Consider the following 20,584-nt stretch of genomic DNA (forward strand, 5'->3'; position numbering starts at 1 on the left):
ATTTGAGGACCAGAGAGAAAAAATCCATTAGTTATAAAGGAATCTAGAAAACGATAGTCTTATTAGGTTCCCAAAATGCTCTGTCTTCATACCTGTGTACCAAGGTGCTAAGTAATTTTTATATACCAGTGAAAATGAGAAAAATTAATAAGTATCTTTCCTTTTTCTTTTAAGTGACTTCTTGGCTGATCAAGCTGAGTGTTATGTCCAGGCAATACAATGGATTTTGCATTATTATTACCATGGAGTTCAGTCATGGAGCTGGTAAGAGAAATTGTCAAATGAGAAATTGCATAAGATTGAGCAATATTTCACCTTGTATGCTGGGAACATTTAATGTAGTTCTGTTTGTTTCTGATCTGTGAACGCTGCTGTGCTATAATTAAGTCAAGTAACTTAAGAGGTTTTTTCCCCTGCAGGTATTATCCTTATCATTATGCACCTTATCTGTCAGATATTCGCAACATCAGCGAACTCAAAATAAAATTTGAACTGGGAAAACCTTTCATGCCATTTGAACAGCTTCTTGCTGTACTTCCAGCAGCTAGCAAAGATCTGCTACCTAAATGCTACCAGGTAGGATTTAGAATTAAATTACGTGTATCTATTGCTTACTGGTTGTCTGCTTTATTTTGAAGTAACTCTTTTCTTGATATTTTTGCGTATCCTCTTAGTTATATTCTATCTCTAATTTTTAGGTGTATGGTTAAGTACTTCTATTTCTTACTATTCGTAGTACATTGTGAAGTTAGTTACAAAACTTTGCACTTACTAATCAATTTCAGACTGGGACAGTTAAATAATAAATGTTGAATTTGTGTTCAGCCCTGAATTGGTTTTAATACCAGCCTTCCTCTATCTCTTCCTAGAATTAGTGCTAAATTGTCTCTGATATTGTTTAATTCCTCTATTGTGTTTTCGTAGCATTTGATGATCAGTCAAGACTCTCCTATTATAGAATATTATCCACCGGATTTTAAAACTGACCTAAATGGAAAACAGCAAGAATGGGAAGCTGTAGTATTAATCCCGTTTATTGATGAGGTTAGTTCTTTCAACATCTGCTGTCTCTAAAAGCTTCATAACAAATCTGCTAAACTTCTTAATTAATCAGTAGTTAGACATGCAATTAAATGGAAGTTTAAATTAACACTTGATAAGACCACAGAAAAATATAAATGTTTGCAGCCTGGAGAGTAAGGCTAGATTAAGTTACCATAGGCAAAGTTAGCTTCAAGTGGCAGAAGTCTTAAGGGATGTGGATGACTTCTTGTTTATTCATGTTTTTAATCAGCTATTCAAATACTTAATTTCAGTTTTTGTAGAAAAAAATTCTATTCCTATGTACATATAAAAATACAGAATGTCTGTAGCTAAAATAAAAGAAACGCTTGAAAACAAAAAACCAGTCTTTTTACAGAAAATCTCTTCACATGAACACCAGTAATGGGTAGAAGACTTTAAGTACAAATCAAACACTAAAACATTAACGGAGAGGAATAAAATAGTAACATTTTCCTTTTGCATATAGGATAACAGTATTATATATGTTGTTGTAATATCTTTTATCAGATTGAATTTGAGCATATCCAAGAATGGATGAAAATAAAAGTGCAGATTAGATGTTAAGATATATACAGGTGGTGGCATATGCCTATCAGTTGTTTCCATAGTTCACAGTGTAAGGTACAGGACTCAGTCTTCTCACAAAAGACAACCGTTGCTACTTGAATCAGCCATAAGGTTTTGAGGCTTTTTCAGTAGTTATTTTTGCAGAATTTTATGATAACATCTAAAATCTTTTTAATATTTCTTTGTATGTTAAATGTAAAAGGCAAAATACGGCTAACCTTTGGAAACATTTGCAAAAAGGTAATCTTTATTCTCCAAAGCCATTCCATTGTAATTGTCCCATTTTTATCAGAGAGCTGGGACATGAGGACGGGTGAGGCTGCAATTAGAAAATTAACACATTAACCAGAAAAGTGAAGGTATCCACTTTCCCAGTGTAGATGTTTCTGTGCTAATTTTTGTTGCCAGTTTCACGTATGCTAATTTCTCTAAAATTTAGAAACGACTGCTGCAGGCCATGGAATCCTGTAATAAGTGCCTAAAAGAAGAGGAGAAACGAAGAAATACTCACAGTGCTTGCTTAATGTACTGGTATGACAAAGATGCAGAGTTCCAGTACATGTCGCCATGGCCAGAGAAATTCCCTGCAATAGAAAGATGTCATACGAGGTAACAGTGGCATAACATATTTTAGAGTAGACTAAAAGTAGTTGGAATACTTCTATTAGCATTTTAACTAAAGCTTGTATATGCCACTATATACACTGAAAAATGTAAAATGTTGAATTAGATGTTACTTGTGGATGGCACGGTAAAAGTATTTGTCCCTTTTCTTCAAACGTTACTTTGCAAAACAGATGAACCAATGCTAAGTTGGCAAGAGCACTCTAGAGAATTACTAAACTTTGTATGACACAGAGGATGAAAGACTGGTACAAATATCTGATAATAGTGATGATTTATCAGCACACTAATTCCAGACCATTTGTAAAAAAAAAAAAGTAAGCAATTGGATCCAGTTCAGAGAGTTGAACACAAGTGTGTTGCTCACTTTCCTCTCCCTGAAAGTAGCCGGTTTTATTTAACACAGGCTGAGGTTTCAAGATTAAATGAAAGCATAACCTTAATAGTAATCAAACTTAAATCAAAATAGGGGAGGAATGCCTGTTGCAGGATTACACTCAGTGAAGAATGAATAGTTGTGAAGATGAATGATACCGTATGGAACCATTGCTAGTTTAGAATTTGACAATAACAATGAATTAAAATAGTGAGATTGAGACATACCACAGCTTGAAGTTTTGTCTTTTTCTTAATGAGTAGTCTCTTTGCAGCAATAGCATGGGTATAGGTTGTATAGGTTCCAAGTGGCTTAAATTAATTGCCACCTTACAGGAAAAGGGTTTGTCAGTTAATGAATGTTTGAATGAGAAGGGTTTGTCAGTTAATGAATGTTTGAATGAGTAATAAGAGTTTCTAGAGCCAAATGTCAAACTGTGTGAGCAAGTGTTGTGCAACTTGTTTTTTAGGTATAAAACAATACCTTTGGATGCTTGGCATGTAGAAATAACCCACAATAAGATAACTAAAATCAACAAGAGTGCATTGTATTTTTGTGGATTTCCTACTTTAAAGCACATTAAACATAAGGTAAAAGATTTCTCTGTTCTGACGTTTTCAATTGCATTTAATAGATAACTATGTAAGAGTTCAAGTAAGTTTTATGTGCTGTTTTGTTTTTACCCAGTTCTATCTTAGAAAAAGTGGCGTACAGGTGTTTCAGCAAAGCAGCCACGGAGAGAACATGATGTTAGAAATCATAGCTGCTGAGAACTCAAAAGAACAGGTAAGCATTCAGCTCCTAACAAAAAACCCAAACAAACAAAAAACCCAAAAAACCCACCAGACAAAAACCTTGTCATGAAAAGAGTGACTTTGTTAAATAGTCAGATTTGAAATGTTGGTTATTTATATTTTCTCAATAATGTATTATAGGAGAAAAACATTTAGAGTGGTACTGAAAAAGTTTTTTAAAAAATTTAAAACACATTTCTTAAAAAATAGTTAAATATATTGAATAGTTAATTTAAAAGAATATCTTTAGATTTTTTAAAACTTTTAACTAGTAATGCTTTGATTTCAAAACAAGCTTTGTGTATAAATTGTTAAAATTTGATTAATAGAAAGGAAGGTAAAATAGGGCTTTATGCTCAAGGCCATAGAACTAATTGCTGGAGTAAGAACTCTGAAGTTCTTAGCTCCCAGCCCAAAATTGAGACCATTAAGTGGTAGTACTCTTAGTATATATTTTGAAAACATTAGCTGAATCAGTTCGCTGAAAACATTAACAGTATTCGTTCACACTGAAAGCTTTTGTTGACTATTGGAGTCAATAGTAAAAAATAAAGTTCATTAGCATTAAAACACTAAATTTGTGCAGGGAACAGTCTAGAGTTTTGGGAATCTGCTGAAAGATTTAAATTTGTCCTGAGTTGAGAATATTAAGTGTCAGTCTCCTTAGTAGAGTTTCTGGCATTTCTCTGTGGTGGCTATCAGATGTTCTCAGGTAAGGAGTTGGTGAGACTCACTCCTGACTAATTAATAGTTGGAAATTATATAAATGCACGGAAGCAGAGTCTCCAGACCAGTGCCCCTTGTCTTTTGTGTAGCTGAATATATAGATGCTTTTTATTTTTTAAGCAGTCCCTTTTCATCAACAAAGCAGACTTACACCTTTCACTTAAATGAGACTGATAGAGGAATTAGAGGAAAGAATTGATGCAGAGACATTAAGAAGCAAAGGATTTTTTCTACATCTTTTAAAAGCCAGCTCTATTTCATAATCAAAAATATCAGGTAGCAAAAGACAAATCCAGGAAAAGAAAAAAATTTCAGAGAAAAATAAATAAAACCCGGAAAGGAGACAGGAAGAAAACAACAAGATAGGATTTTACAGTAGAAAGATAGGGAGAGTGCATTTTCAAGATACATGGCAAAGAGAATTTAATAAGCCACGTTAATAGATTAAAAGATAGCAGAAACTCATTGGAAAAATAGAACATAATGTGAGACTAAAATTACAGATGCTAGCAAAGTCCTGGACATAAGTGCCATTTTTTTATTTCAGTGAGATAAAAAAGTAAAATCTATGGTACAAAATACTTCACGAATCTCAAATCGTCAGTTTGATTATTGTGTCCCACAGACACAAATAGTTCTAAATGATTTAACAAAAAAGTGCATAGTAAGCCTATACCTGAAACGTAAATTAACCCAGGTCTTACAACTAACATGTGCTATATGTAAAGAGCCACGCTTGGAATACAATACTTTGTGCTAAAAAATCAAATACAATTCTCCATTCCTAATCAGAGATTATGTAATATGTATCAAAATATAATTTAATGTGATAAAATGAGCTTTTTATTCTGCAAGAAAACCTATTCCTTAACTAGAGTAGTTTTTATTGTAAAAACAGTTTGAAAATATTTTTTAAAAAATCTTTTAATATGTTAAACAATTAGTAATAGTAACTTCTGGTTTGGTTTTTTTTTTTCAGATGGTAGAAAATGTTGCCAGTTTGGTACTTGGAAAGCGTGTTTTTGTTAATTGGCCACACCTTGAAGAAGCCAGAGTTGTTGCTGTTTCAGATGGAGAAACTAAGTAAGAGACATTTCATAGATAGTTGTTTGTCGTCTTTATTGTTTTATTTAAAATAAGTTCTTAGGCTGTACAAAAGTTTTGGGTTTATTGTAACACTTGCTAACAGCAAATTAGTCCAAACGTATCCAAGGTGGCTTGGTGGAAGAACCTTTGTTTACCATTGTTCTGAGGTTTGGTCTCTGTAGAATTCTAGTCCTTCAGTATTTCGCTATAGATGTAGAAGTTTGGGAGAGCTCATTCTTAACTTTGAGGGAAAAATGCATGCACAGAAATCCACACAGAACAATGTAAAAAAAGAACATTTCTATACAATCTTCCTTTCAGCACATACACTGGTATTTTTTATAAAAATATGCTGTGTGACCTGTTGTGGAAGGGGTAGAGAAATGATGCTGCAAGTTTTCCATGTCTTTAACAAGTAATTTCTAACTATTTTAGTTTTGCTCACAATTGGTTATATCTAGATTAATCTTCTTTGGTTAAATTCATACCTGTCATAATATTTTCAAGGTTTTATTTAGAAGAACCACATGGCACACAGAAGCTTTACATGGGAAACGCAGTGCCCCCAACTAAAGTGGCCTATGTTGGAGATAAGGAACAAAGCATGTGGTTAAAGGAAGTTCAAGGCATTTCAGAGCAGTAAGTAACTTTGAAAATTAAAGTGTAACTTTTGCATTTTATAGCTTAGCTATGTTTTGTTGTTGTATGACAGACCTAAGTAGTAGAGAAGAGCTGCTGCATACTTGATGATAAAGGTTAATGAGTCTGCTGGAATTTAAAAAAAAGTGCGTATGTTGAAATTCCAGAATATATGGAGTTAGTCACTAGTTATTTAAAGTTAGGTGCTGTTACAAAAGATTTCTCAAATGAATGAGTTTCAATATTTACTGTCCCACTCAATTTTCTGTTCTGGTCTTAGTAATCTTCAGCTGTAGGAAGTATATAGAATGGAGTCATACAGTATCAAGTTACAACTTCAATAGCTTAGCATTGTTAAATTTGAATACAGCTCTTGCTCTTCTAGGGTGTGGGTGCCCAGTGGAACACAACTGAGTCACAGTAGCTTGCCATTTTATTATCTGTCATCTGAGTTAACTGCCTTAATTATGCCTAACCCGTCCCACTGTACAGGTAAAATGTGTTTAAATTAACACACCTACCTATGTAGTGATGGCTGTGTAACAATGGATAAGCAATTGGTTAAGCCATTTGTCCTGACTATTTTTTATAAAACAGGAAGCAAACTATTAGAATCCTTTTAAGAGTAATTTTTTTTTAATTATTTCAAGAAATTAATTCCACCCTCTTGGTTCAGTTCTGTTTATTGTAATCAATCTAGATGTTCTGTTTTGTATTCAGCTACCAGAGAAGAAAAGGAATAATTATTCATGAAACATCAATAGTTGTATATGCTCAGTTACTCACTGGTAATAGATATCAACTAAACCAAAATGGAGAAGTTTATTTGGAGAAGCAGTGGTCAAAACAAGTTCTTCCTTTTGTTTACCAAACTGTTGTCAAGGTAAATATACAAGTTCAGTGTCTTCTTGCACATAGCTCCTTACTCTACTGGGGCCGGCGGGGGAGGGGAAAAGAGTCTATGCTCCTTTAAAACAAAAGAATGAACAAAAATAAGCATCTTTAATTAATTTAATTTATTGTATAAAAAAAGGTAACGTGCTTAGGCAAGTATTTTGTCACAAAGTTTGGGACCTTGTTGCACAATTTAGAGATCTTACTGAAAAAATGGCTTTTGTCATCTTTTTACTGATGATATTTTGAATGAAGTACAGTAGTGGTGCTCTACGACATAGCATAGTTGCTTGTGTAACAGCATTTGTAATATAGCATTAACTTCTTTGCCCTCAATGAATTATTCCAGACTCAGATGATGTTTTAGAATACGCATCTATTTATATGAACTTTTTTATTATTCTACTGGAACTGAATGATATTCAACATTATCAATTTTGTCTTTTTCATGTAGGATATCAAAGCCTTTGACTCTCGTTTTTCAAATATCAAAACTTTGGATGACTTGTTTCCTCCTGGAAGTACAGCCTTTATGCTGGGATCTCCTTACTACGGCTGCATGGGAGAAGTTAGTTCCAATAGTTTGGTTTTTTTTTTTCCCCCTAGATTTCTTTACTTGCAAGCCTAAAATAATCTAAGATGTTGTGTGGCCATAGTGTTCATTTGCTAGCTAAAATTTTAAATCAAAGATTCCCTGATGGTTTAATCAGAGGAGAAGGTTCTTCTGCTTTCCCTGTCACTGTTGCTGGCATAACAGGAAAAAGGTAGCATAGCTTGAATGCAGGATTATTTTTATTAATTATTTGGAATAATTTGCAATACATAGAGTTCCCATTTTGGACTATTTTCAGTCATGGATTCCTTTGATTTAGTGCTGTTTGATTGCCTCTATGAGGAAGCAGCGTACAGGTCATGGCAAGATGATGAATCTCAAAGCACCTCTGTGCCTACTGCAGCAAAACTGTTGATAAAGTAGACTACAAGGTCTAATATCCAAAGACTGCTGTTTTTAAATAACGTTTTTTGTGTGTTGTGTTTCTCTCCAAGGTTCAAGATTCACGTGATGTGATCACAGAAGGTAGAATTCGTGTAGTTTTCAATATTCCGTGTGAACCGCAGCTTGATCCTTTAATACAGAACCAGCATGTAAGTGCTTCTGGTTTTCTAGTAAAAGCTTAAACAATGTGTCAAATATATTTTGCAATGGTAAATATCTTTAAGGGATGCTTCCATATTATTCATTTGCCTTTTGTGTAGAAATCCCCATCCTTCGGGAATTGCCAATATTTTTTGTTTGTTTGTTTTAAAGAAATATTCTGTGAAATACAATCCTGCATATGTTTTGGCCAGCCGTCTTGGAGTAAGTGGATATCTTGTCTCCAGATTTACAGGGAGCATCTTTATTGGAAGAGGATCAAAGAAAAAGTAAGTTCTCTGTCAATGTTGACTGTAGAGAAGCTTCTAAATTCTAATACAACTCTACAGAATTTCTGCTGTGTTTAAGTGCTGTTTTTATCAGGTGTGTAACTGTTTTGTGATGTGAAGCTTTCTTTAAAGTGTATTTGCTGTAAACTAAATTCATATGCAGTATTTTTCTCTCCTATCATAAACTTCTTTTTAATTTGTGTTTACTGGAGAGTTGTTCTGTTGTCTTTAGTATTGTAGAAAGACATAAATTGGCTTTCCTTCTTGTGATGTGTACATTTGTTCCCCACTGATTGTTCAGGGACATCCTTCTACATCTTGGTAAATGCCAGGTAGATTGCGGTTGATTAGATCTCAATTAAGGAAGCAGGGTAAAATATTCCCTACCCTCCTTTGCAATGAGGTATGGGCATGTATGTGGACAGCTGCCGTAGCACAGCTTATGTCCTGTAACGTTTACAGCTGTCGCGATGCTAACAAGTAAACAATACAATGAATTTGATTTTTCTGTGGTTTAAGGCTGAGGATGTATGTTTATGTGTTTTTTTAACATAGGTACATGCACACATATATATTATTGCAAGTTAGTAAACTTTTTCTTATTTCCAGTCCTCATGGAGATCACAAAGCAAATGTGGGGCTAAACCTGAAGTTCAATAAGAAAAATGAGGAAGTTCCTGGCTATACTAAGAAAGTTGGAAATGAATGGATGTATTCTTCTGCAGTAGAACAACTACTTGCTGAGTATTTAGAAAGGTAAATGTTGGATATGAACTTTATCCAAATTATCCACCTTTATATCAGTCTTTGCACTTTGTCCTTCAGACACAGATCTTCTAAGAACTGATGAGTTTGCTTTCGGAGATTGCTTGATGGAATTTCTTTTATTCCAGTATTCTGCAACAGTCTCTCCTTCCAAGGAGAAGCATGTTTTGGGACAGAGTAATTTTGTCAGCAGCTTACCCTTGACAAATGAACAGTATCACACTAAAATAATTAAAACAAACAAACAAACAAACAAACAAAAACCCCCCCAAAAAAACCCAACAAAACATCCATCTGGGCTCCAGAAATTTTGGAGCCCATCAGAGTTTGTTTTGATGAGGCTTTTTTGTGGTCTATGCTGATGTGAAACTAAATTTGTCTCCCATTTATTTTTTAGGGTCCCTGAACTATTTAATTATATAGCCAAGAATAGCCAGGAAGATATCTTCTATGAAGATGACATTTGGCCTGGAGAGGATGAGAATGGGTAAGCCATCTTTCTCTCCCCCCCGCCCGCCCCCCCCCCCCATAGAATAAGTAGAATAAAGGCTGACAACACTGTGAAATTGGTGGTGGTCATATAGTGGCTACTATGTAACTGAAACCTTGCTCTTCCTTAAGCAGCATGATTGTTCAGTGATGACTGAAAAAATTATCAGAATGTTGTACATTCCAGTTCTGGAGTCCCAGTCTCTGTCAGACTCCTATCTCAAGTCCAATAAATGAGAAATCTAATTTTCGATGGTTACTTCATATTCTTGCTTTTAAACTAACCTTCAGTAAGCATAGTTATGAATAGTCACAAAGTCACCAAAAGATAATTTTTGGAAAATAAGCAATAATTATTTTAATTGTTTAAGATCATTTTGAATTTGAAAAATAACATGTACAGAATTTAAAGTATTTTGCACATTTTTAGTATACATTCAGTCAGTTTCATGGGAGACAAGGAGCAGCCTTGGTTCCAAATACACTATAGTGACATTAAAAAAGCTTTTATTATTAGCTAGTAAGCCCTGTTCATGGGCTTGAGTTGGTAAGTCTGCATGATGCTGCACTCTGCAGGACTCTTACCAGGCAGATGTAACGTTGTGGGACTTATCTATTATAAGAATCTCAGGTTTGTGTTCCATTTTACCAGAGGCATGCCCTGAAGTTCTTTCTTACTGTGTTGTGAGAAACACCTGGTCACAGAACCTTTAATCACAGCTGGACATGGTTGGTTGGTTGGATGCAAATGTAATTTACTGAATACTTTTAAATATTTTTTTTTTTTGGCTGTAAACTCATGCAGAAGTCTTAAATTCTGTTACTTTATGAATGTATGCAAGCATTGTGCCTATGTCTCAATACTTGACTGATTAAATCATGGAACATGGTAAAATGCTTAGTTGATGCAGTTAAAAGTTTTAATTCATGTTCTTTTTTATTTAGAGCTGAGAAAGTTCAAGAAATTGTTGCCTGGTTAAAGGCACATCCTGTGTCTGCTTTGTCTCGCTCATCTTGTGACTTGCAAATTTTGGATGCAGCCATTGTTGAGAAAATTGAAGAAGAAATAGAGAAATGCAAGGTATGCAGCTTGATATCATTGTGAGCAGGGTGAACCAAAAAGCAGCTGCTCATTATTTTCTAAGTTCTTGACTTAGAATATTGATCGATGATTACTTGTCATTCCAAAGAAAAAGAATACAGAATGTAATGTAAGATCTGAATTTGTAATGTGAATTGTCCCAGTAATTCAGAAGAGCTCATTATTATTCTTTTAATTGACTCTTTTTGAGGCGATTCAGCAGCATTAGGCCATACTCTGAACTCTGCCTTTTGTGGTTTCAGAAAGGAACAGGTGTCAGTATATATTGTGAACTACTGAAGTGCTGTTTCTAAGTGCAATCCCAGCTGTTCTTCCCTTGCATTTTCTCTTTTTGATCTGAGGGAAATTGGAAAGTTGTTTCCAGAAGGCCATAGATCAAGAAAGGGGCCAAGGAAATTACTAAAGCAAAACCTAAAGGCAAAGCCACATGAAATAATGGGCTGATTTCCTTGAAATTACTTGCAAGGACATGACAATAAAATTGGTGTGAATTCTGGAATTAGCCAAACAATGCAAGAGCTTTGGTAAGGAATCAGTCATGTTTTGAAAACTGGACTTAGTCATCCTAAAGACTTCGTGAAAGCTGTATACCTTTATCTAAAAGAAACAAAAGAATTCTACATTATCTTTTCAGGTGTTTTGTTGTACCTGAAATCCAGTGTTGGTTCCTACACTAGTTTGTAATGACTTTCTGTTCCTTTCCTTTAGCAGAGAAAGAGCAACAAGAAGGTGCGAGTAACTGTGAAACCCCATTTGCTGTACAGAGTAAGTGGTGTGAAAACGTTTTTTTTTAGAAGTTACGTTGTCCAGATCATATTTATTTTACCTAAGCCTACCAACTTTCATAGAGTGGAATTTTAGGATGGTATTGATGGAAGAAAAAGTTTTATAATGTCTTCTGGAAAATCAATTTGAGAATGGTAGTCTATCTCTAAATGGAGAAAATGTCTACTGACTACAAACTCTGTCATGTATTTTACTGACTTTCAGTTCTTTTCTGCCTTCTGTCCTTTATGATTCTGCCATTCTTATTGGTTGTATAATGAAGGCAAAATAAAATGTACTTTCCTTCTGTCTTTTCTTCCCTGTTTTGCTTTTTGTTCAGTTCTTGATATATGACCAACTGCTCATCTTGCCTGGTATTTCACAGATATCTGTGTTACTGATGTAGGCAGGTTACACATGATGGTTTTATTTTGTCTAAATTGATCCCTTTGGTCTGTCTTGGATCATGTACAGCACTGCCATTTCCTGGGAAGAAGCAGAGAGTGAGAGTTGCAAGAAAAAAAAAATACAGCTTTGTGTCTGGGGAGGGAAGATTCTATGTCCTTAAACAATTTTTTTTTTTTCTGAAAGTTTTTGTTTTATAGAGTGTTTCAGATATTGTTATAAATGCATTTTGATTGTAATCCCTATTTTTTTGCAAACATTAACACAGTCTTTTGGTTATTATCAGCCATTAGAACAACAGAATGGGGTTGTTCCAGATCGAGATGCAGAGTATAGACTGTTTGACCGTGTTGTCAATGTGAGAGAGAACTTTTCCGTTCCAGTTGGTCTTCGAGGTACCATTATAGGAATTAAAGGAGGTAATATTTTCTTCATAATTGTAGCATTATAGTTATATAACAGCTCAGCTAGTGATGTGAAAGCAGGCTTCAGAAAAGTGTTTTGTGTAATGGTTGTGAATGCACAGAAATTTCTCACTTATGAAGCATATGCAACTTGAACCTGCCAGTGACATATTTACTGTTTTGAATTAAACCTACAGGTATTCTATTTTAATTTCTTGTGTTACACAGCTGTACGTTGAATAAGAGATTACTTACCCTTTGTTCCTTCTTAATATGAAGAAGGCAGAGAGATCATTGAGAGAGAACACCGGCTGCAAAAAAGGAACAAAATGAAGTTATGGGAAGATACGGGCAAAGTTAGGAGAAGTAGAGATAAAAATAGAAGCATTAGCCTTAATACTTACATTGAATATAAAATTTTATCAAATATTATTTGTCTCAAATTGTTTTATTTGGAATTCGGTTTTTACTCTGTGATACTCCATTTCTGTTAAATGGCATGGATTTATATCTTCTTTGACAAGAAGATTATCCATAAATCTGTTTCAGGTAAAAAAAAGGATTTACCAAATCACATTGGGTGTAGCAGTTTGAGATCTAGTAATAGAAATTGTTTTGTTACCAGTCATTTAAGTAGTTTCTTTCTCATTCAGTTTGCATCCAGCAGAATCTTGAATAGACTAGACTTGAGTGCAGCTTTTTTAAAGGATATTCTTTTCTCCATAATTATATACTAGTATAATTTTAAAGGAGTATTAGTCTATGATTATGCAAGAAGGTAATGTTAAAGCTGTCGGTTTGCGACTGCCTAAATGTAAAGATGGTTTGCATCTCTTCTGGCAGTCTCTGACAACTGTGACATACTGCTATAAATTGCAGTTCTATTGATGCAGGTGGATAAGTTGTTATGCACGGTACATTTCTGTTAAAAGTACATCTAAAAGGGCAGCCGTATATGACTTCGAGAAGAATTTCTGAATTGCTGTTAATGAAAATATTCATTTAAGGCATAAGGAATTTTTGTTGCTAAATAGTTAGTTTTTGGTCTTTTCATTATTTATTGCATAACTAATATAGACATTTACATAATTTAGAATAAAACAGCTACTCTTACATATATAGGATGACATTTACTTCATTTTCTATAGCCAGCAGAGAAACAGATGTGCTTTTCGAAGTTTTGTTTGATGAAGAATTCCTTGGAGGCCTAACTATAAGGTTTGTGCAGGGGGTTTCATAGTCATTTCATGCTATTGGTATTGATGATATGAAATTGTTGTCTTTGGTTTGGTTGAGTAATTTTAATGCCTCTTTTTAAAAGTTTGTTTCTCAACAGTGTTGGTCAATTTTTTGAGTAGGGATAATTTTTATGAAGCATATTATATTTTGGAAATGCTCTTTAGGCTTTTTTGCGTATTTAGACACTGCTGATTTGTAGAAAGCAAATATGAACAAGCAGAATAAAGCACTAGATCCAAATGTCTTTCTAAAACAAATATGTAGAAAACAGGTTATTATCAGTACGTCTTTAACATATAGATTAAAAATAGTCAGTAATCCTCTGTTCCTCTGAAGGACAGACTCTGAACTATCAGTAATTGATACTTAGGCACTAAATTCTAACCATCATTAAAAACCTAAACTGTTCTTCAGGAGGTGGAGGCATGGTTAATGCTTTTGTTTTAAAAAGTGTGATAACTTCTCTGTATTTAAGTAAGCAGGTAGACTTCCGAGTGCACTAATTTATCCAGCAGGCTTCATTTTACTGTTGTTCTTAGATAAATGAAGTTTTTTATGATGGAAATTAGAGGAGAACCTTACTTACTCCCTGCGCTCAGCAAGCATAACACAATCCTATCCCTTGCAAGAGCATGTCCTGTAACACAGATAATCTTCAGAATCATAAAGAAAGATACAAAAGCAACTAAATGCTGCTTAATTTCAATTAATAATTCTGCTACTGGCTTCAGTTTTCATGTCAGAAAAAGAAAAGAATATTGTTTCCTGGTTCATAATTTTTTACAGAAATGTAGCTCTACACTACAGAGCTGTGCTATAACAATTCACTCATCTTTAAAATTTCTTTGAGCTCAGCACTGAAAGGTACCATATAAACTCAGAGTAGTAGTAATTACTGTTGTTTTCTGGTTTTGACAGCCAGAGGCCAAAGGCGAGCACAATGGGATTAACATTGTGTGTAATGGTACTAGATTTCAATATTGGATACATTTTTCAGCCTCTGCTGTTCAAACTGGAATCATCATCTTTTGGCATAGAGGCAGCAGTGTTGTTAAATCAGATATATTGAAATGTCGACAATTAAACTACATGAAACAACTATGTAATTTGCTTTTCTTAAGGTGCTCACCTGCCAGAGGTTATCGTCTGCCATCCAGTGCCTTAATTAACCTGTCTCATGGTAGTCGGTCAGAAATGGGAAATCAAAAACTGACGGCCATAGTTAAACCTCAACCAGCTGTGAATAACTACAATTCATATGCATCTGATCTGTCATCTGTATGCTCGCAAAAAGTGCATCTTGGAGGCCTCAACCATTCTCCTCGCTCTCTTTTTGTTCCTACTCAAGTAAGACTTTTCTTTCATTTGTACACAGATGTTTTTCCATAGAAGATGAATTATGACCATGGTTGTTATCTTCATTGGTTAAAACAAAATTTAATTTTTGTGTCAGTATATTAGAAGTACAATAATCCTTATTTTGGAGAAATGAGTTAATCCAATAATGAAAGGGATCAAAAGTTCCTTATTGACAGTTGTTTTGCTTTGAGTAGCTCCAGTTGCATTTCCAAGAGACAAATATTTAGTTTGGAGCAGTGACACCGCATTTGGTGTCAACAAATAGTTTGTATGGACAGAGATGCAATTATTTCCTTAAAGCTCTGTTCTAAGTAATGCTTTCTGTAGGCCAAGCTTGTCCATGCTCAGAAAGAGAAAACGTAATTTCCTTGTCAGTTTTGCTTCTTGGTTATTATTTACTTTGTTTGAAAATACAGTAAAGGATGAAAAATTACAGCTGAATTGGGGTTCTCGTTGGTTTAATTAAACTTTTTTTTAATAAGTGACTTCTTTTAAAGAAAATTAGCTTAATGGGTAATTTCATGTTGCTTGTAGGTGTGTTTGAGAAGACTTGTCTCATGTTTTTTAAGTCTATATGTGAAAAACTACTTTCCAAAAGAAAATTTAAGGCAGTGAAACACTTCTGATTTTTTTTTTTTTTTTTTTTTTCCCCCTCTCCTCTTAATGATTTAGCAACTGAATGGAAGACAGCATTATAATCTCAGGGCTGAAAATCAGGGCAACTCTAACTCACCCCAGAAAGGATCATTTCTGAGCAGCAATCAGAAAAACAAAGTGAGTGTGCTGATTCATGTAGTATTGGACCCAAATGTCTCAATATTTATTTTCGCCTCCTATTTAGAGTAGGTGACCTTTTCTCATGATTAACAGATAGCTTTGTTTTAGTACATCAGATGTTTTACTCCAGATACAGACTGGAGCAGAACTTGTCCTAGTTCTTGAGTGAATATCCTGTGTTATCCTTGTTTAGATTTTAGATTTTCGAATTTATTGTTTTTTACGTAGCTGGGCTTCAGTTCTATGGTAACATACCTGTAATGTTATGAAGCAATTGAGCCTGATTGATAAGGCCTTACAAAATAAGGCATTAATAATAAAATTTAAGAATACTACCAGTATGAGAGCATGCTTCTGAAACCATTTTGAATTATCATCTGAGTTTTACTATACTCAGTGAGCTTTCCTATGTTAATAACTTCTGTTAATAACAAAACAAAAATAATTTCGAAACACACTAAACTCATTTCAGTTTAATAGTGATTCTTAGGAAAAGTTGTTGCATAAATACAACCCACCACAGTAGCCTATTTCATAAATTAAATACCTGCAAGTTCTACTCGTGACAGTATGAAAATTTCTGTCGTCTGAGCACTGTTAAACTTGGACCTTAGGATTTTCAGAATGTCTTTGTATATGATTAGCTGTTCAAAAGTTGAGTTTATAGCTGATGAGTTTGTTGGGGGCGTTGTTTCTTATTTTGTCAGGCACAGAGTAAGCAAGATGATGAATTCTGCAGCATATGGCAATCATTGCAGAGTTCTGGGAAGTCTCACCAGCAAACCATGCATGAGAAGGTTAGTATATAAACTTTAAACAGATCCCTGGGTTCAAAATATGAAGGTACTTAATTTTATACATCAATTCATTACATCAGAAAACTTTCTAGTTAACATTACAAATAAATCCTCTGGGTGAAAGTACTGTTACACAGGGTATGCATAGCTCTGGAAAGAGGTAATCATTCGGGACTACTATGTAAATGATAGATACATAGTTTTCTGTTTAAAGTTTGATGCTTGAAATCCTAGGGTGCGGTTCTACCTCAGGAAATCAAGCTGGGAACTGGCAATCAATTCTATAAGCCAGGATTCAATGACAGCAGCTTTAAAGGTCAGCAAAGAAAACAGGAGCCATACAAAAAATGTAAGTACTGTAATTAGAAACTTTGTTCAGGAGAACTACTTGCTTTATCTGATCTTCATTGAAATGCCTATTGAGTTTTTTGTAGTTATCAACAGAAAATAGTTTATTATAGTTATATAAACACTACATTGCACGTGTTACTGTCAAATAATGTCCGTGGTGTGCATATTAGGTTATTCCACACTTAATCCTGAACCTTTTAAGTAAGCTGTTCTGCATTACATTGACTTTCCACCCATCTGATATAAAACCACAACAAAAACAACCCACAACTTGGCTTTGAAAATTCGCTTGTGATCATATTTGTAGAATATAAAATTAGATGTATTATTGCATATACTTTATCCTATAAGAAAAGCATACACCAAATGACGTATAAAATATGAATTAAACATTTGATGCAACCATTCAAATTAATGCAACTCTGTGTACTTGTATGGATTTATTTTTTTTTAGTCTTGATTATTATTATGGTTTTTAAGAGCATTTCAAAAGAATGCATTCTTTTGTAGTTAAAGAAGATTCCAAAGTTACAAGAGGTGAAAGTCAGCCACATAATAAAATATCAAACAAACAGGTAATTTCTTGTACTGAATAAATATATTCTTTTCATTTTACTCTGATCTGATTCATCATTTTCCAGATTTCTCTTTAACTGGCATCTTAGTTGATTCTTTTACTAGGTAGATTTTATTTTGGAGTTTTTTTTTCTCTAGAGGTTTTATAGACAGAAAATGAGAGAAAGTGCGTAAGATGTATAGTGATGATACCAAATGATTTTCCTGTTCCCCTCAGACTCTAAAAGCTATGCTGTAATGGGAAAACACAAATGCTAGGTTTTCAGTAAGCTGAAATCCTCAACGAATATTAGCTTGTGAAAGCTATTTGCAGATGCATTTCTAATATGATTGTGTTATAATGAGTAATGCAGTATTAGTATTCAATAATAAATGCTGCAGTTTATTTCAGAATTTTGCAGGTGTGAATAAGTACAATGTCAAACTTCTGAAGAGGAATGAAAGTCCCAACATGCCTGTAATTCAGAAGGCTGCAGTTGATGGTCCCTGCACAGGTGGAAAGGTAGGATCTAGATAGCTGATCTTCTTGTGCTCTTTGAATAACTTCAGCTTCCGGTCAGTTTTGTCCCAATTATTCCCGGTCGCTTGTGTGCACATTCATGTTTATAACAGATACAAGACAAACCTGTTTATACAGGTTGATCATTCTTTAGATCAATTCTCTATTGGTCAATACTTGCATCCTTTTAGTATGCAAAACTTGATTTAGTCTCTGGATATCTGTTCGCACTCTGAGCAGACATGACTGTGATCTGCCCAAGCTAAGAGAAAAAAAAATCCTGAATGCGCATAAAATTAATCTCAAACTAATATACCCTTCCTCTTGCATCTGCTTGTAATATACTAAGTTGATGTACCTTATTTTTTTCAATTTGTTTTAAGAAGGACAATGAACTTGAAAGCCTTCTAGCTTCTTTGAAAATTTCCAAAGAAAATGAAGTGCAGACTTATTCCAAGGAAGCAAGAGCTACAAATGAAGAACATCTGTCACCACAATCATTCGCTATGGTCTGTATAGTGCAGGAATCATTACATTGCAATTTAGCATCTGCTATCTTAGCATCAATGCTTCTATTTAAAGAAACTCCATGAAACCTCGTACTGCCTTTTTAAACATATTGATGAGCTTTTAATTAGCTATTCTCAAAGAAAATTAACAAACTCATTTGTTCATGCTAAGATTCTGTTATCTGTGCTTTGATAAAATGTAACTGATAGGAAAACAAAAATTCAGATTTTGTTACCAATTATGATATAAAGAGTTAAGTAAGAAGGTAGTGTTATCTGAATGCCATCATGTCTCTGAATGGTTTATTTTATTTTTAAAGAAAGGAACACAGATGCTCAAAGAGATTTTGAAGATAGATGGCTCTGACCTGGAAACAAGGAATGAAGTGAAATCCCAAGTTAATGATGTTCCTGCTCCCCCTAGTAGACAGGATTGCCATGGAGCTGCCTTGCAATATAGACAAACAAAAAAAATGGGTATGTTTAGACATCAGCTCATAGTTCAGAGCTTCACCTTGTAGTGGCATTTTAGAACATAGCTAACAGTATAGTACTGATTTTCAAAATATAGTAATAAAATGTGCATCTTTTTCAGTTCTACTTCTTTATTCAGATCTAAAAATCTCTTTACATATAGTCTCCTGGGTTTTGTTAATCAGGTATGAAAATACTAGAAAAAAAATGAAATATGCTTTCTGCCCCCCCCCCCCCCCCCCATAACAAAGTTGCTATCCTTTCAGTGCAGGAAATGTTGGTGATACAGCTTTTTTTTTTTTTTTTTTTTTTTCTTTCTTTGTCAGCTGCTTATATGAACAAGCCTCATAGCACTGGAGGCCCTCAGAACACACCAGCACTGGAAACTGGAGGTCACCCTTTTGCTTGTCCACAGCCTGCACTGTCTACTGTTTCTGAACTTTCTCGTATTTGTTCTCTTCTTGGAATGTCGCAACCAGATTTCTCTTTCCTAAAAACACCACAGGTAAAAAACTTTTTCTGCAAAAGTTAAAGTTCTCAACTTTGTTTCAACTGTCCTATACTAAACTTTTGGACTGAGCACTGAAATCCATCTAAAAATAAACCTTAGCTTCTTTTGTTGCCTTTTTTCAAAACAAACAAATCCTGTTTCTATCTCAGGGTTTGCTTGTCAGCCGTACAAATTCCCTCAAAAATCTTATCTCATTTTTCTAGACCATGACAGTTTGTCACATAAAATTATCAAATGGTTTGTTGGTTCATGGACCACAGTGTCATTCTGAAGCTGAAGCAAAGGAGAAAGCTGCGCTTTTTGCTTTACAACGTTTGGTGAGGATGCAAAGAATCTTTTAAAATCTTTGTCTCTGTTGCATTGCATCTGTTTGTAATCCTCAGTTTCCTTCTTCATAGAGTTCTATAGGAGTAAACTTCCCTTTGCCTCCACCTCCGCCTCCACCAGTGTTTCCAAATTATCAGCCACTGGGAGTTCCTGTACCACCTGGATCTATTCCTCCAGTATTTGCACAACCCCCTGGTAAGTATTTGCCTAGTACACATTTCAAATATTGTCATGATATCCTGTAATTGTAATAGTTCTTAATATGAAAATGAATGCCTTCCAGAAAGCCCCATTTTTGGTCTTCATGTATGTAGTTGTATGTCTGAACTGCTTTGAAAACAGTTCATGAACCTCTTCTCATCAATATGCAAATTAATTCAATACAAAGAATCACAATCTCACAATCACAATATCCCAATTATTTCTTTTCCTCAAGAATGTATTTGTCCATTGAGTCTTAATTGTTTTGGAGGGTCTTTTTTTTCCTTCAAAACAACAGTGATTAGTTCAAAGCTGATAGTCCCAGTCCAGAATTGGTCGTGATTTTCTACATGGATTTCCCTCCCTTCTCCACCCCACCCCCCGTATAGTTAATGGTTATCCATGCGTTAGTGTTTTTATTTGTTTATAACCAACTTTCACTGAAGCGCTGCATCGCAATCCTGTTGTACACTGCCAAACATTAGCGTGGTAAGTAACGCCCCCAAAAATTGCTAAAAATCCTGGTGTTGTTTCTGGTTCCTGTCTATTTTGTATTCTACTAAAGCTCATGTTCACAGGTAATAATTAATGAGTCAGCACCATTAGAGCATCCTAGTAACCCATACAGCAGCTGCTACAGCTCTTTTCCCCAGGGTTTCTATATTGTTGACTCGTTTCAAAAGGATGGCCTAAACTTGCAACCTTCTACTAATACAGTTCACTCAGCTAAGGGTGCGAAGATCCTAAGTTACACGCACTCTGAAACGCAGATGCTGTGACTTAGTGCTCTTAACTGTGCTGTCATCTAGGTACAGTTCTGTTAAGCAGAATGGTTTGT

General features: G+C 34.6%; 1 protein-coding gene across 8 annotated transcripts in view; it reads left to right on the forward strand.

Annotated features, from left to right (window-relative positions):
• Positions 1–20,584, forward strand: part of XRN1 (5'-3' exoribonuclease 1) — a 37,294-nt gene that overhangs the window by 12,414 nt on the left and 4,296 nt on the right. For 5 of the 8 annotated variants that reach the window (XM_082319470.1, XM_082319471.1, XM_082319475.1 and 2 more), the window contains 29 exons: positions 175–264; positions 420–576; positions 925–1,044; positions 2,072–2,241; positions 3,102–3,222; positions 3,320–3,418; positions 5,132–5,235; positions 5,746–5,877; positions 6,598–6,760; positions 7,226–7,339; positions 7,819–7,917; positions 8,081–8,196; positions 8,806–8,952; positions 9,359–9,448; positions 10,396–10,531; positions 11,261–11,317; positions 12,009–12,141; positions 13,275–13,344; positions 14,487–14,712; positions 15,397–15,498; positions 16,209–16,298; positions 16,533–16,647; positions 17,160–17,224; positions 17,617–17,727; positions 18,108–18,233; positions 18,554–18,710; positions 19,034–19,212; positions 19,422–19,535; positions 19,617–19,740. In XM_082319470.1, the coding sequence (XP_082175596.1) occupies positions 175–264; positions 420–576; positions 925–1,044; positions 2,072–2,241; positions 3,102–3,222; positions 3,320–3,418; positions 5,132–5,235; positions 5,746–5,877; positions 6,598–6,760; positions 7,226–7,339; positions 7,819–7,917; positions 8,081–8,196; positions 8,806–8,952; positions 9,359–9,448; positions 10,396–10,531; positions 11,261–11,317; positions 12,009–12,141; positions 13,275–13,344; positions 14,487–14,712; positions 15,397–15,498; positions 16,209–16,298; positions 16,533–16,647; positions 17,160–17,224; positions 17,617–17,727; positions 18,108–18,233; positions 18,554–18,710; positions 19,034–19,212; positions 19,422–19,535; positions 19,617–19,740 (3,527 nt within the window). The remainder of the gene's footprint in view (positions 1–174; positions 265–419; positions 577–924; positions 1,045–2,071; positions 2,242–3,101; positions 3,223–3,319; positions 3,419–5,131; positions 5,236–5,745; positions 5,878–6,597; positions 6,761–7,225; positions 7,340–7,818; positions 7,918–8,080; positions 8,197–8,805; positions 8,953–9,358; positions 9,449–10,395; positions 10,532–11,260; positions 11,318–12,008; positions 12,142–13,274; positions 13,345–14,486; positions 14,713–15,396; positions 15,499–16,208; positions 16,299–16,532; positions 16,648–17,159; positions 17,225–17,616; positions 17,728–18,107; positions 18,234–18,553; positions 18,711–19,033; positions 19,213–19,421; positions 19,536–19,616; positions 19,741–20,584) is intronic. The other 3 variants (XM_082319472.1, XM_082319473.1, XM_082319474.1) reach the window with 3 other exon arrangements.

This window comes from Platalea leucorodia (assembly GCF_965183815.1).
Source record: "Platalea leucorodia genome assembly, chromosome: 8".
Taxonomy (NCBI): Eukaryota; Metazoa; Chordata; class Aves; order Pelecaniformes; family Threskiornithidae; genus Platalea; species Platalea leucorodia.